We start from the raw sequence: 17,239 nt of genomic DNA, 5'->3' as shown, positions 1-17,239 counted from the left end.
CACACACACAGTGACCACACACACAGTGACCACACACAGTGACCACACACAGTGACCACACAGTGACCACACACAGTGACCACACACAGTGACCACACACACAGTGACCACACACAGTGACCACACAGTGACCACACACAGTGACCACACACAGTGACCACACACAGTGACCACACACAGTGACCACACACACAGTGACCACACACAGTGACCACACACACAGTGACCACACACAGTGACCACACAGTGACCACACACAGTGACCACACACAGTGACCACACACAGTGACCACACACAGTGACCACACACACAGTGACCACACACACAGTGACCACACACAGTGACCACACACACAGTGACCACACACACAGTGACCACACACACAGTGACCACACACAGTGACCACACACACAGTGACCACACACACAGTGACCACACACAGTGACCACACACACAGTGACCACACACAGTGACCACACACAGTGACCACACACAGTGACCACACACACAGTGACCACACACACAGTGACCACACACAGTGACCACACACACAGTGACCACACACAGTGACCACACACACAGTGACCACACACAGTGACCACAGTGACCACACACACAGTGACCACACAGTGACCACACACAGTGACCACACACAGTGACCACACACACAGTGACCACACACAGTGACCACACACACAGTGACCACACACACAGTGACCACACACAGTGACCACACAGTGACCACACACAGTGACCACACACAGTGACCACACACACAGTGACCACACACAGTGACCACACACACAGTGACCACACACACAGTGACCACACACAGTGACCACACACAGTGACCACACACACAGTGACCACACACACAGTGACCACACACAGTGACCACACACAGTGACCACACACAGTGACCACACACACAGTGACCACACACAGTGACCACACACACAGTGACCACACACAGTGACCACACACAGTGACCACACAGTGACCACACACAGTGACCACACACAGTGACCACACACACAGTGACCACACACAGTGACCACACACACAGTGACCACACACACAGTGACCACACACAGTGACCACACACACAGTGACCACACACAGTGACCACACACAGTGACCACACACAGTGACCACACAGTGACCACACACACAGTGACCACACACAGTGACCACACACACAGTGACCACACACAGTGACCACACACAGTGACCACACACACAGTGACCACACACACAGTGACCACACACAGTGACCACACACACAGTGACCACACACAGTGACCACACACAGTGACCACACACACAGTGACCACACACACAGTGACCACACACAGTGACCACACACAGTGACCACACAGTGACCACACACACAGTGACCACACACAGTGACCACACACACAGTGACCACACACAGTGACCACACACACAGTGACCACACACAGTGACCACACACACAGTGACCACACACAGTGACCACACACAGTGACCACACACAGTGACCACACACACAGTGACCACACACAGTGACCACACACAGTGACCACACACAGTGACCACACACACAGTGACCACACACAGTGACCACACACAGTGACCACACACACAGTGACCACACACAGTGACCACACACAGTGACCACACACACAGTGACCACAGTGACCACACACACAGTGACCACACACAGTGACCACACACACAGTGACCACACACAGTGACCACACACACAGTGACCACACACACAGTGACCACACACACAGTGACCACACACAGTGACCACACACACAGTGACCACACACAGTGACCACACACAGTGACCACACACACAGTGACCACACACAGTGACCACACAGTGACCACACACACAGTGACCACACACAGTGACCACACAGTGACCACACACACAGTGACCACACACAGTGACCACACACACAGTGACCACAGTGACCACACACACAGTGACCACACACACAGTGACCACACACAGTGACCACACAGTGACCACACACAGTGACCACACACAGTGACCACACACACAGTGACCACACACACAGTGACCACACACACAGTGACCACACACAGTGACCACACACAGTGACCACACACACAGTGACCACACACAGTGACCACACAGTGACCACACACAGTGACCACACACAGTGACCACACACACAGTGACCACACACAGTGACCACACACAGTGACCACAGTGACCACACACACAGTGACCACACACAGTGACCACAGTGACCACACACACAGTGACCACACACAGTGACCACACACAGTGACCACACACACAGTGACCACACACACAGTGACCACACACACAGTGACCACACACAGTGACCACACACACAGTGACCACACAGTGACCACACACACAGTGACCACACACAGTGACCACACACACAGTGACCACACACAGTGACCACACACACAGTGACCACACACACAGTGACCACACACAGTGACCACACAGTGACCACACACACAGTGACCACACACAGTGACCACACAGTGACCACACACACAGTGACCACACACAGTGACCACACACAGTGACCACACAGTGACCACACAGTGACCACACACACAGTGACCACACACACAGTGACCACACACACAGTGACCACACACAGTGACCACACACACAGTGACCACACACACAGTGACCACACACACAGTGACCACACACAGTGACCACACACACAGTGACCACACACACAGTGACCACACACAGTGACCACACACACAGTGACCACACACACAGTGACCACACACACAGTGACCACACACAGTGACCACACAGTGACCACACACAGTGACCACAGTGACCACACACACAGTGACCACACACAGTGACCACACACACAGTGACCACACACACAGTGACCACACACAGTGACCACACACACAGTGACCACACACAGTGACCACACACACAGTGACCACACACAGTGACCACACACAGTGACCACACACACAGTGAACACACACAGTGACCACACACACAGTGACCACACACAGTGACCACACACTAGCTGTATCTTGCAAAGTTTATTGAACAACCATGGTAAAGCCAATAAGCACACTAAAGCAAGCACTGTAATGTGAATTAGGTAAATATAGTGCAGTATATTGTGATATATTGTAATATTGGGTAAATACAAGTGCAAGGTCCTACACCTGGGTGGGAGCAATCCCAGGCACAGCTACAGGTTGGGCAGAGAAGAGATTCAGAGCAGCCCAAGGAGAAGGCCTTGGGGGTGTTGGTGGATGAGAAAATGAACATGAGCCGGCTTCAGGGTGCGCTCACAGCCCAGAAAGCAACCGTGTCCTGGGCTGCATCCAAAGGAGCGTGAGCAGCAGGTCATGGAGGTGATCCTGCCCCTCTGCTCTGCTCTCGTGAGACCTCACCTGGAGCATTGTGTGCAGTTCTGGTGTCCTCAGCATAAAAAGGACATGGAACTGTTGGAACAAGTCCAGAGGAGGCCACGAGGATGCTCAGGGGCTGGAGCATCTCCTGTATGGAGACAGGCTGAGAGAGTTGCAGCTGTTCAGCCTGGAGAAGAGAAGCTGCGTGGAGACCTCAGAGCAGCTTCCAGTGTCTGAAGGGGGGCTATAGGGATGTTAGGGAGGGACTCTTCATTAGGGACTGCAGTGATAGGACAAGGGGTAACGGGTTAAAACTGAAACAGGGGAAGTTTAGATTGGATCTAAGGAAGAAGTTCTTTACTGTGAGGGTGCTGAGGCACTGGAATGGGTTGCCCAAGGAAGTTGTGAATGCTCCACCCCTGGCAATGTTCAAAGCCAGGTTGGACGGAGTCTTGGGTGACCTGGTTTAGTGTGAGGTGTCCCTGCCCATGGCAGGGGGTTGGAACTGGATGATGCCAAGGTCCTTTCCAACCCAAACCATTCTATGATTCTATATATATATAGCAAATATGTACAATAAACCAAATCAGAGCTGTAAGTCCGTAAGTAAAGTACAGCGCACAATCGGCAATGCATCAATCCGGACTGCATGGAGAGAGCAGAGGTGAAGACACCGCCCGCCCCCGCTGAGCCCGCCCCCAGGCCCGCCCCTCAGCTGGGAAGCCGGGGCTGCAGCCGGTGCCGGCAGCCTCGGGGCGAGCTCCCGCGCCGCCACCCACCCACCCCGCTCCCACTCCCTGCCCACAGGAGCCGGCCCCGGGCCCGCTCCCTGCTGCTCCCCCTGACCCCAGCCGTGCCCGCCCTGAGAGCGGTGCCCAGGGCTCCCCCGTGCGGCCAAGCCTGGAACAGCGCCGCCGCCGTGCTCCTGCCGGCGCGCCCGGGCGTCCTGAGCCGAGGACGGGGAGGCGAGCGCCGGCCCCCGCTGCGGCTCTGCCCGGGGAGGGAATCACCCCTCCGCCGGCTCCCACCCCGTACACTCGGCCTGGTGCAAGAGCAAAGAGCTGGGCCCGTTGCACACGGTGCCCTCCGGACCAGTGCCACCAGCACCGGTGTCCTCCCTTTTCACCCACCCAAGACTCCCTCAGTGTAACCGCCCCGGACAGCTCTGTGCGGTGACCCAGGAACTGATACGGATTGACCCCACAACTCGTTCAAGTTGCTTTTTATTCAGCGCTGAGACGCACGGGGATAATTCCTCAAAGTCACGCGTGCGTCAGTGTTGTTTCCCTCTACATTTATCCTCTAAAGTTATACATATTCATAAGGTCGCACAACATGCCTATACATATTCATGTCCTATCCCCGCTTCGTATTATAATGAGCCAGAAGGTCCTTTGCGCCTGCGCAGTGCCCCCTCTGGTCATGGGCAGGGGTCTTCCTCCTCTGGGTAGGGGTCTTCAAGATGAAGTAAATGAGTCTTCCTCTTCTTGCACTTTTCACCTTTTAGTCTTCACGTGTGGCCTTGGGGTTTGGTCGGTGTCCCAGCCATAAACCGCCTGCTTCTCCCCCTTCAGGGGTCTGCTTTTCCTTATCAGTGGTTAGTGCCTTTGCTCTGCTTAGTAGGCGTGATAGGTACAGACAATACTTTTGTTTAAGCAAGCTTAAACCCTCTGCATCACAACCAGCCCCCTGAGCGTGAGCTTCAGGTGAAGCAGAAAGTTCAACCACGGCATCTGCTCCGAGCGCTCCACGTCCAGTGCTCCTCCCTAATGAGGAGCCTGCTCCATGTGGCTCCACCGCAGCCACAGCTGCTCCAGTGCGAGGGGGCTGCAATGGGTTCACACGGGGTGTGGTGAGTGAGGGGCAATGTGAGGCTCCCTTATCACAGAGGGGTTATTTGGGGTTGTGTGGACCTGGTAGATGGGCAGTGCCACCACTCTCTCATTTACTCTTTGAACACGGTGTTATTTCCACATCCAGCCTTTGGTGCTGCAATTAATTCCATGTAATTGGTCCATCTTTGCCTGTTTCACTGTCCAGATGCTACATTATCCCCCCCCATCCCAATTCTGACATCCACAAGTGAAGCCAACACCAAAAAACCAGCTGCCCAGGCAGAAAATCATTTCACTTCCCCTTTTTATTTGTGCTCACCCCATACGCTCACAGTTCTACAGATTCCCAGTTTGACTGATAGTGAATGGGCAGAGGGAAGGGGTTGGGGGGAACAGCTCTGGAGGCTTTGCTTCTGTACGCCTTTCCCCCTTTTAGCACTGCCCAGAGGGGCAAAGCACACGAGGACCCCCCTGAAGGCACAAAACCTCAAGTGCCAGGGATTGCAGGGCAGTAGGGCCTGGACACAGGGCGAGGAGAAAGGAGGTGCCCTGAGCCATCACCTCAAAGAGGGACCCAGTGAAACCAGCAGAAGCCCAGGACTCAGCACTAGGGTACGTGGCTGCTGTTTGGCTCTTGCTGCTTGTTTTCTCCCTGGGCCTCCATTGGTTCATGTGAAAACCAGGGATGACAACAGCCAGGCAGCAGCGGTGACGGCACCCCGGCAGTGGCAGCAGCGGTGACGGCACCCCGGCAATGGCAGCAGCGGTGACGGCACCCCGGCAATGGCAGCAGCCCTGCCCAGGCTGGCCCCGCTCACAGCAGTGACCCTACAAGCACTTCCCTCTTTGCCACCTCAGGCCGGTTCAATGGAGTTATCCCAGCTCCCGCACACCTCCTCCTGCTCTCCCAACCTCTCAGAACAAGCAAGAGCTCCTGAGCCCCCCCGGTGAGTGGTGAGGGTGACAGAGCCCAGCTCCCGCTCACCTCCCTGCACGTTCTGCAGCCGAAACCCACCCAGAGCAACCCAGGGGTTATGAGGACCGATGGAGATGTCCACTTAACTCCTACGCACCAAGGAGACCTCCGGAACGGTGCCACCAACACGGCGATCCACCCCTCTGCACCTGAACTCCACTTGACCTGCCAGGACAAGACTGGTGCTGGGCTCTTGTATGGGGCAGCAGCACACAGTATGCTAGAGATTGGAAGGGACCTCGAAAGATCATCTAGTCCAATCCCCCTGCCGCAGCAGGAACACCTAGATAATGTTACACAGGAATGTGTCCAGGCGGGTTTTGAATGTCTCCAGGGAAGGAGACTCCACAACCTCCCTGGGCAGCCTGTTCCAGTGTTCCGTCACCCTCACTGAGAAGAAGTTTCTTCTCCAGTTTAAGTGGAACCTCTTGTGTTCCAGTTTGTACCCATTACCCCTTGTCCTATCATTGTTTGCCACCGAGTAGAGCCTGGCTCCATCCTCGTGACACTCCCCCTTTATATATTTCTAGACACTAATAAGGTCACCCCTCAGTCTCCTCTAAACTATAGAGACCCAGCTCCCTCAGTCTTTCCTCATAAGGGAGATGCTCCACTCCCTTTATCATCTTCATTGCCCTGTGCTGGACTCTCTCCAGCAGCTCCCTGTCCTTCTTGAACTGAGGGGCCCAGAACTGGACACAATATTCCAGATGCGGTCTCACCAGTGCCATCACACTTGCGGTGCTGTATCTTGGACCATACGTAGCAGTCCTTGCCTTCCTCTCGCAGTCCTGAGGCAGCCGGTGTAGTCCTGGAGAAAGTGCTCGGGTTTGGGCTTTATTAAATGGTCATTTTCTCTCTTTGACCCTCCATGTGCTACAGACATTAAAGAAGCTACTGCTCATCCTGCCCCTTTTCCCACCTCCCCCAACCCCTGCCCACGGCACTGTGGGTCATACCTGGGGTGAGGCACCGCGTTCCATCAGGGAACTCATTTAGCTCCTGGCCTTCACCAGGGTGAGCGCTCAGGGGTTTACTTGGTCTTTTGTAGCTCATAAGCCTTGCGATCTTTCCTGCTGCTGCTGTTCCATGTTCACTGAACCACTGCCATGTTGGTGGCACTGCTGCAGAGCTCACCAGGGGTTGCTGATGCCAGCACCAGCTTTGTCCTGGCCCCTTGGGTGTTGAAGCAGGGGCTGGACATTGGCACCCTGGGAGGTGTGCTCAGAGACACGGGAGTACAGTCAATGGAGGGGCAGTGTAAAGATGGGGCTTCAGGTGCCACCTCAAGGGTGGATCCCCATGTTGGTGGCACCACTGCACAGAAAGCTGGGGCTGGGCTCTGGAATGATGCCACTGGCATTGCTCTCGATCCTTGCTCACTTACAATACTAAAGGGCTTTGTTAGGAGTTGGAGCACCCACAGACCAGTGTCACAACAGCAATCCTGATGAGCCCGTTGGCCTTCAGCTGGCAGGGTCTTAAGAGCAACCAAAGTTAATTACTAACCACATTTGACCCAAATGGACTCTTCAGAAGGGTCAAACCAGGCCCCTGGGTTCCTGGTACTGAAGCACCCATTATCATGGCAATTGTAATTGGGACTGACATTCCTAGTGTATTTGGTAGTCTGTGCCACGAAACATCCAAACAGAGGTTCCAAGATTCCAGTTCTTCTAAAATCAGCATCACTTGTGCATCAGCATCACATCCACCCTCACAACTTGAGTTTAGGGTGTTGTAATTAATACACAATTACCTTAATAGTAAAGAAGTTTTTAACCATTTGGGTGTGTGTTGCACTTCAGGCAGTGCTGACCAGAGGGTTTGTCCCAGCTGTGTGTGGCCTTCAAGTCTTCATTTGCCCTTCATGGCTGATAGAAAGCCTGGATGACCCAAAATTAAAGGTGCCCCCTTCTCCTAACCCAGCCCAACCACCCCATAAGGGGTTCTGCACTACTGCTGTGGAAAGTGTGTAGCACACAGGAACCCCAACCAACTCCAATTGGGAAACACCAACAGGAACATCTGGTATTTCTTGCATACACTGGTATGCCAAGGGAATCCCTCACACAGAAATGCACAAACACTGATGTTTATTTAGTTTTTTACTGCAGCCAGATGCAGGTTTACAAGTCTCCATTTTGAGGCCTTTATAACCAGTTACGTGCATGTACAACTTGGTGCCCAGCCCACATCATAGAATCCACCCCTCCAGCAGCTTCCCCAGACACCCTCTCAACACATGGGAGTTGAATGCAGTCTCTCCCAAGACCTCAGGGGATGGGGGGGCTGGTCTGCAGGGTCCTAGCCCATCGAGAGGAGCACTGCACACCTACAGATACCCATCCTCCCATCCTGCCTGCACTTTCTCTTCCAACAGAGCAGGAGCCATCTAATGGGCAGTCCCTAGCACAAAGCATGTGCTATGGGAGGCCAGCAGAGGCAGCCACCATTCTGCTGCTGCCATCCCACTCCTTGCGGCTACTGCATGAACTCAGCCTCAGCCATCACCTAACATCTGTCTGGTTCTCAACGCACCCACCTTCTCCCGTAAGACACATGGATTCTTTTCTGTTAGCAGCTCGTTGCAACCCATCACCAGTACCTGCAAGTGAGAAGGAAAGAGTTGCCATTCCTTTCCCAATTTCCCTGTAGCACAAAAGCAAAGCCCCAAGCTCATAGAAACAAATACAATTCACCTCCACTGCACTGGGCGGCAGAGAATGGATTGAAAGAAACCCCTAAAGGAAGGACATGGGGGTGTTGGTTGAGAAGAGTTAACGTGAGCTCAGAAACAAGCCCCCTCCATGTGCTGTGCTCTGGGGAGATGCCCCCTGCAGTCCTGATCCAGCTCTGGGGCAACACAAGAGGCCAACAAGGAAGCTGGACAAGGGCCTGCAGGGAAACGCCAAGGGGAATGGCTTTAACCTGCCAGAGGGGAGACTGAGATGAGCTCTTATGCAGAAGAGAGTGCTGGGACACTGAAATGGGTTGAATGGAGAAGCTGTGGCTGTCCCATCCTCGGCAATGTTCAAGGCCAGGCTGGACAGGGTTTAAGATCACCTTCCAAACCACTCTACAAAGTCAGCATCAGAAATCACCTACTTGAAGCCAATCCAATTGTTTCCAGAAGCCACTCAGCTACCTCCAGCACATTTCAAACACTGACAATTAGAGAACCATGGAACACAACCAACATCACAATTACCTCCTAAAGCAGTGCTTCGCTCTCAAACTTCTTCAGTTTAGAACTGGAAACAAAGACAGAAAATGCATCTGAAGTGTTTGTTCACGTGTTCCCCCTTCTCCCCCTGCCATGCACCCCCCAGGCCACGCGGAGCATGGGGTTTGTTTCCTGCATGGTTTATCTCCTCTGTCAATGCCCAAGGGCTCAGAGAAGCAGTAGGAATATGCAGGCTGCAGGCCCGAGGCCCGGCTTGTTCTCCAACGGCGTGGAACGGGACCATACGTCACGGGCCCGGGGGCCTACGCTCCCATGCGCCACACGGGCAGAGCCTGGAGAGAGCGACTTCTCCGGATGCCCACGTTGGGGTGAAGCTGACCCACACCTTCAGCCCCAGCCCCGCCCTGCTCCCCAGGCACACAGCACAGCAGGTACTCACGTCTGGAGCCATCTAGAGCAGGACGGGGCAGCATCAGCAGCACCTGAGGGAAGAGGTCAAGATGGTGAGGAGCAGCTGAGGCAGTGCAGCCCAGGGGGTCCCCTTGACGGTCAGTTACATCATAGAAGTCTACTTAGGCCTGGAAAGGACCTGAAGATCATCTAGTTCCAACCCACTGGTATTTCACTGAATCTGGAGACTCAGACAGGGCTATAACGATTCTTAAACTAGTATTTCATTGCCTCTAGAGGCTACAAGATAAGGAAGACTGCACCAACAGAACCAGATATCTTCTCTCCAACATGGATTCAAACTTAAACAGGGGAAATTCTTCCCTGTGAGGGTGGCGAAGCCCTAGAATTGGTTGCCCAAGGAGGTTGTGAATGCCCCATCCTCGGCAGTGTTCAAGGCCAGGTTGGACAGGGTTTATAAGATCACCTTCCAACCCACTCTACAAAGTCAGCATCAGAAACCACCTACTTGAAGCCAATCCAATTGTTTCCAGAAGCCACTCAGCTACCTCCAGCACATTTCAAACACTGACAATTAGAGAACCATGGAACACAACCAACATCACAATTACCTCCTAAAGCAGTGCTTCGCTCTCAAACTTCTTCAGTTTAGAACTGAAAACAAAACCAAAAGGTATTTTACGTGTTTGCTGTTATTTTCCCCCTTCTCCCCCTGCCATGCACCCCCAAGGCCACGCTGAGCATGGGGTTTGTTTCCTGCATGGTTTATCTCCTCTGTCAATGCCCAAGGGCTCAGAGAAGCAGTAGGAATATGCAGGCTGCAGGCTCGAGGCCCGGCTTGTTCTCCAACGGCGTGGAACGGGACCATACGTCACGGGCCCGGGGGCCTACACTCCCATGCGCCACACGGGCAGAGCCTGGAGAGAGCGACTTCTCCGGATGCCCACGTTGGGGTGAAGCTGACCCACACCTTCAGCCCCAGCCCCGCCCTGCTCCCCAGGCACACAGCACAGCAGGTACTCACGTCCGGAGCTATGCAGAGCAGGACGGGGCAGCATCAGCAGCACCTGAGGGAAGAGGGCAAGATGGTGAGGAGCAGCTGAGGCAGTGCAGCCCAGGGGGTCCCCCTGACAGTCAGTTATATCACAGAATAGTCTACTTAGGCCTGGAAAGGACCTGAAGATATCTAGTTCCAACCCACTGGTTGAATCCCACTGAATCTGGAGACTCAGGGCTACAAGGATTCTTAAACTAGTATTTGGTTATAGTGTCTATACAGACTACAGATAAGGCTGCACCAACAGAAACAGACGTCTTCTCTCAAACATGGATTCAAAACTGGACCCTTCATCAGGGACTGTAGCGATAAGACAAGGGGGAATAGGTTCAAACTTAAACAGGGGATGTTCAGGTTGGAGACAAGGAAATTCTTCCCCATGAGGATGCTGAGGCGCTGGCACAGGGTGCCCAGAGTAGCTGTGGCTGCCCCATCCCTGGCAGTGTTCAAGGCCAGGTTGGACAGGGTTTAAGATCACCTTCCAAACCACTCTACAAAGTCAGCATCAGAAATCACCTACTTGAAGCCAATCCAATTGTTTCCAGAAGCCACTCAGCTACCTCCAGCACATTTCAAACACTGACAATTAGAGAACCATGGAACACAACCAACATCACAATTACCTCCTAAAGCAGTGCTTCGCTCTCAAACTTCTTCAGTTTAGAACTGGAAACAAAGACAGAAAATGCATTTGAAGTGTTTGTTCACGTGTTCCCCCTTCTCCCCCTGCCATGCACCCCCCAGGCCACGCGGAGCACGGGGTTTGTTTCCTGCATGGTTTATCTCCTCTGTCAATGCCCAAGGGCTCAGAGAAGCAGTAGGAATATGCAGGCTGCAGGCTCGAGGCCCGGCTTGTTCTCCAACGGCGTGGAACGGGACCATACGTCACGGGCCCGGGGGCCTACGCTCCCATGCGCCACACGGGCAGAGCCTGGAGAGAGCGACTTCTCCGGATGCCCACGTTGGGGTGAAGCTGACCCACACCTTCAGCCCCAGCCCCAGCCCCAGCCCTGCCCGGGAAGGCACTGGAATGGGTTGCCCAGGGAGTCTGTGAATGCTCCATCCCTGGCAGCGCTCAAGGCCAGGCTGGACAGAGCCTTGGGTGACCTGGTTTAGTGTGAGGTGTCTCTGTCCATGGCAGGGGGTAGGAACTGGATGATCTTAAGGTCCTTTCCAACCCAAACCATTCTATGATTCTATGAAACTTGTTATTAATTAACTCCTAGTGATCAAGCCTAAGAAACAGGTAAAGATGAACGTCTCAGGGTCGTAAATTAAACCGAACGAGAGCACGGAGTTAACGGGAAACACTAAACACGTGTCGTAGTGTCCTTAACTAAAGGGCCTCTACAAAGGGATTACATGCATGGGCTGGTTTCTCCCCCCGACGAGCACCACAGAGCACTCCCAAAGCTCACAACGCCTGTGCCGCGGCTTTATCCCCCAAACGCGACAAGTAACGAGACGGCATTTCATGGGGAACGCGTGAGCTGCTCGGAGCGATCGGCAGGGCCCGGCGCGCACCGAAGGCCCCTCGCTAGCAGGCGCACGGCGCCGCTGCGCTCCTAGAGCCAGGCGGGACTTTTACGGTCACAGGAACCGCAGAGCACAGGGAAAGGGAAGGAAGGAAGTGGTTAAAGTAAGGGGACAGAGCCAGGACAGGACAGGACAGGACACGACAGAACCGCCCCTCCCGCCCCCGCACTCACCCCACCGCCGCTCCCCGCCGAAAGAGGCCGAGCGCGGCCGCGCTGAGGTATTTATAGGGCGCCAGGGGCGGGGCCAAGGCGCGCATGCGCACAAGGGATGGTAGGGCGGAGACCGCAAAGCCGTCGGCGCATGCGCGGTGAGGAGGCGCTGCCGTGGCGGGACTCAGGCTGGGCCCGCCGCCCTTTCCCTATCGAGCACAAAGGGGAAAGCGGTTTATAAAAGACTCCTAAAATACTTTTATTCCATAAGTAAAATCTGTTGAGGAGGAGGCCGGTGACAATGCAGTGATTTCGACCGAGGGGGAGCTGTGAGGGGAAGGGAGCAGCTCCTGTGGTGCAGCGGCAGGCTGAGGGCCAAAGGGGAGTCCTTCCTCCTTAGATTGGGGTTTGTACGTGATGCTTGTGAAACCTCTTCTCTCTTCCATCCATGTGCTGAAATGATGATGTTTCCGAAGGGATGACAAGGAGCAAAGGCAAATTTCACCCTCATTAGGGTGAAAACACACTAAAACCACATTAAAAGCACCGATTCCTCTCACAGCTTCCCCACAATAAAACGTTTTTCGAAGGCAACAATCAGTTCCTGGTTCTGGAATCTGTTAACCAAGCTTGGATAGCTCAAGACAATGTGTTAACATGACGGCAGGGGAGGGAATGGTTTATACATTTAAACTGGGGGGGGGGTGTGTCTTGTTTTTTGTACAAAAAGATGCAGCATATGTTAATCTCTATACAATTCCCTTCCAGGACAACGAACCGTTGGTCAGTAGTGATTGAGGACATGAAGGACACGACAGAGACGCAAGGAAAACCATTAACATTCCCAATCCCATGCCAGGTCAGCATCTGCACAGGAATCTGTACACAGCTAATATACACACGTGCTTCCTATAGCACATCCACTCGCCATTCCTCAGCTTTCTAACACTAGAGCTGCCTTTTCCCCCCTTCCTCCTGGTCAGGAGGGGGAAGCGAAGGGACTGCATTCCCAAAAGGAGGACGTCCAGCTGAGAAGTGGGGCTGGGGAATGAACCCCTTGGTTCACCCTGGCAGGGATGCTGGCCCTGGAGCAGAGGGGTATTGCTGAGCCACACGAGGTATAGTGTTCAGTTCCAGCCTGATGGCACGTGAGACGGGTTTGTTCCAGTGAAATGCTACGTTCAGACAGGACTCCCCTTGCCCTGGCTGAAAGCCCTTTTCTGGATAAGGATTTCAAGGCAAATCGTGGAAGAGCCGAGGTTCCACCCTCGCTGTATTGCCTCAGAGAGGGATGCAGAGAACTTCCAGGTCCTCTTCAGGTCTCTTGCTCCCTTCTTGGAAGGTTATGGTCGATGGTACCTGAAAGCCAAGTGAAAAATCATCACATCCCAGCCTGGTTTGGGTTGGAAGGGACCTTAAAGCTCATCCAGCTCCAACCTCTGCCATGGGCAGGGACACCTTCCACTAGAGCAGCTTGCTCCAACCTGGCTTTGAACACTGTCAGGAACAGGGCAGCCACAGCTTCTCTGTTCAGCCTTTTCCAGTGTCCCAAGCACCCTCTTCTGCCTAAGAGCTCATCTCCATCTCCCTTCTGGCAGGTTAAAGCCATTCCCCTTTTCTTGTGCCTACAGGCCCTCATCCAAAGCCCCTCTCCAGGTTTCTTGTAGCCCCTTTAGCTATTGCAAGGCTGCTACAAGGTCTCCCTTAAGAATCCAAGTGTCATCCTTGGAACTGAGGTTAAATGGTTACTGAGGCACTGCAGATTGCCAAAGAGAGGCAACTCATTTATGTCTAAACTCCCAGCACTCACTAAAGCCATTACCATCACAGCCCACCCAAGGAGACAGAAGATAAGTGAGGAAGGTGCTCTCACTCACCTCGTGAACTGCTTGCTGTCCTCATGGACTTCCATTTCACAGCTCTTAAACTCATTCAGCTCCTTCCGGATGGCAGCCTACAAGAGAGGGAGAGATCCTTTTTATCTCCTGCTAACCCATACATCTGTTACCCTCTCTCCATCTCAAGTGAGCTCACACATGGCAGGAAGGTGCTGTTCCTCCAGCACCCCTGCTTGGGGCTGATCACCTTCCAGTGGTATGGACTTAGGAGCAGTTTTGATAACACAGGGCTGAGCCCCACACCTCCTTTGGTAAAAGAAGGAGCTCAGCCTGCAGCAGCCACATGTGCAGTCCATTCACACCAGGCTGAGCTTCATCTGCCCAACCTCCTCCACACCCATGGCTGCACAGTCCCCACAAATGCCGGGGAAGACAAGAACAGATGATTTCCCTGCCAGCTTCATGCCTAGGTCTGTAAGGAACAGCACTCCTCTGACCAAGATCTGCACCTTGCATCCTCTTGTATCCCTGGGAAGCCAAAGCACAGGCCATGCTGCACGTGGACCATGCCCATGTGGGCTCCACAGCACCATGGATGGGCCATGAAGCAGGGCTGGGTACAGCACACATGGGTGAAGGGATACTGGTGATGCTTGGTGTGGATGAAGAGGGGAAGCAAAAGGAAGAGAGCAAATCCCCTTGACTGCTGCTCTTTTGCATGGAACACCCAGATCTAACTCCCCTCCTCACACCTCGGGACATCAGACTCCTGTTACCTTGTCGGCTGGTGTTAGCTTTGTCCATGGCTTGTCTGCTCGCCGGTCATAGTCTTGAGCATCTGTTACTTCCACATATTCATTAAACCTCAGGATCTTCCTGGCCTGCAGCTCTGCCACTGTAGGCCTTTGGCTAAGCTGAACACCAGCAAGAGCAAAGAACAAAGAAAGTGAGTTTGTGCCTTGTCCACAAAGCAGTTCAGGACTCTGCATTCCCAGCAAAACTAAACCCAGTTTCCTCTCTGGGCCCGAAGCACAGCACTGCTAGGTCCTGCTCACAGCCTGCAAGGGAACAAACAAACCCTCCTACAAGTGTCATCTCGCTTGGATCATAAGGGCAGAACCAAGGCCACATTGCTAAGGAGAAAGATGACACCAGGGGCTTTGGGAACAGGGTGAGAGCCCTGTATGCCACCCATTCCCCACTTCAGCAATGGCAACACTCACATTTCACACCCACAAGCCCTTGGAAAGTTCTCAGCCACAAAGAACAGCCCCAAGTAACTCGGGTGCTAAAAGCAGCTCTTGCTCTGCTCAGCTTCTCCCACTCTGCTGTTACTTTATAGAAATGGACTTTGAGGAAGCTGGTGTGAGTCTTGGCCACTGAAGTGCTGTGTTAGAATAGCCAGGACCCCAGCAAACCCTTCCAGTGCCTGGTACCCAGTTTAGTTCTCATCTCACTTATCAGATCAACCCCTGACAACCGCACCTGCAGTGCCAATGGCTCACCATTGGTGACAGCTCCACATTGCAAAGCCACTGCAGTCTGAGGGCACTGGGGACACTTACACAAGAGCCCCGTGACTTCCCCCCCAGCAAGGCACCTACGCCATGCTCACGGCCACCACCAGCCCCGCCAGCTCTGCCAGATGGTGCTCACAGCACGGGCGCCAGCAGTACCTTTCTGGTGAGCCTGCGCTTGATCTCCCGCTTCTCAGCCTGACGGTCAGCTTCATTCTTCGCTGCCAAGGAGAAAAACGTGAACGATACATCTTCCCTGTAAGCATCAGAGGCTTTGAAAAGCACTTTCTGGACTTGGAACAAGGGGAACGTTGAGCTACATCGGATTAGCTCCATGCCCGAAAGCTCGCTGTAGTGTATCTGTGCTCAGTACAGGTAGAGAGTCCAGCTCAGCATCCCCTGACTGACAGTGGCAATATGGGTCCTTCCACATCAGAACTGAGTCATTCTCTCCAGCCCTATGTTAATGGCTGTACTGTCAAAATACAGCCAAGCTACACTGCAGACTGCTCCCCCCAAAGCTACTCTACTAATAACTGAAAGAGAATAACAGCACAGATAAATATTGTAAATGGAAACTTCCTGAACTGACATTTCCCCTTCCTCCAGATGTTTATTTAAAGCTTTTGCAGAGCAAGGTATGGCCAAGAGAAACACCACAGCCTGAGCAATGAACTGCTGCTTTTTGGACCCTGCAATATAATGCTGTAATGTCTGGACCACAAATTCAAGCACAGCCCAAACAAAAACACCTTTCACAATCCTGCTGTGTAACACCAAAGTCTTAACCAGTTCACAGGCTTTCCCCTGAGGTGTCAGGCACGGGACACAGAGACTTTCTAGAATGTGATGCTTTGAACTGTATTGCTCAATACGACTGCTAAGGTCTGAATTTAAGCTAGAACTGGTTTCTGATGGTATCAAAGCACTGGGGAACTGCTTTACTACAGCAACATAAAAGCACAATCCTCTATCACTGCCTTTCAAGCAGATTCCAGGTACACCTGGACTAAGATGTTAAAGGCAAACCTCTTCTATCCCTCAGGACCACTGGAGAAGTATTACTCACGTTGAAGTATGTTCCTCTGCTCCAGTTCCTCTGCTGTCGGTCTCTGACTTAGTCGCCTAAAGAGAAGCATAACAAGTGCATCATCAGTAGGGGATGAAGACCACAATTGCTTGGTTTTGGTGCACTGGAAAGCCTCTTTAGCCCCCTCATTCACCAGTGGAGATCACCGTTTCCCACTCACACCCACAGGTACAGGTTTGGGAAGTGCCTCTGGAAAGCTCAGAGGAGCAGGCAGCGCAGCCTGGACCATCAGCAGCCCCAGCT

General features: G+C 53.3%; 1 protein-coding gene and 3 non-coding genes across 7 annotated transcripts in view; all 4 read right to left on the bottom strand.

Annotated features, from left to right (window-relative positions):
- Positions 1–9,557: 9,557 nt before the first annotated feature.
- LOC133261991 (small nucleolar RNA SNORA73 family) lies at positions 9,558–9,762 on the bottom strand. Its single transcript, XR_009741187.1, has one exon. It is a non-coding gene; the product is annotated as a small nucleolar RNA SNORA73 family (small nucleolar RNA).
- A 791-nt stretch (positions 9,763–10,553) lies between these two features.
- Positions 10,554–10,758, bottom strand: LOC133261999 (small nucleolar RNA SNORA73 family). The gene has a single exon (XR_009741195.1). It is a non-coding gene; the product is annotated as a small nucleolar RNA SNORA73 family (small nucleolar RNA).
- Positions 10,759–11,624: 866 nt separating this feature from the next.
- Positions 11,625–11,829, bottom strand: LOC133261998 (small nucleolar RNA SNORA73 family). The gene has a single exon (XR_009741194.1). It is a non-coding gene; the product is annotated as a small nucleolar RNA SNORA73 family (small nucleolar RNA).
- A 1,285-nt stretch (positions 11,830–13,114) lies between these two features.
- Positions 13,115–17,239, bottom strand: part of PHACTR4 (phosphatase and actin regulator 4) — a 41,096-nt gene continuing 36,971 nt past the window's right edge. For all 4 annotated transcript variants that reach the window (XM_061480162.1, XM_061480163.1, XM_061480164.1 and 1 more), the window contains 5 exons: positions 16,976–17,031; positions 16,066–16,127; positions 15,166–15,303; positions 14,429–14,505; positions 13,115–13,910 (listed from right to left, as the gene is read on the bottom strand). In XM_061480162.1, the coding sequence (XP_061336146.1) occupies positions 13,895–13,910; positions 14,429–14,505; positions 15,166–15,303; positions 16,066–16,127; positions 16,976–17,031 (349 nt within the window). In that variant the 3' untranslated portion in view covers positions 13,115–13,894. The remainder of the gene's footprint in view (positions 13,911–14,428; positions 14,506–15,165; positions 15,304–16,065; positions 16,128–16,975; positions 17,032–17,239) is intronic.

Source organism: Pezoporus flaviventris, unplaced genomic scaffold (assembly GCF_033815535.1).
Source record: "Pezoporus flaviventris isolate CSIRO_AGI_PZ_B2104156 unplaced genomic scaffold, CSIRO_AGI_Pfla_v1 ptg000176l, whole genome shotgun sequence".
Lineage (NCBI taxonomy): Eukaryota > Metazoa > Chordata > Aves > Psittaciformes > Psittacidae > Pezoporus > Pezoporus flaviventris.
Note: the sequence above shows the minus strand (reverse complement) of the source record. Positions and strands in the feature narration are given on the sequence as shown.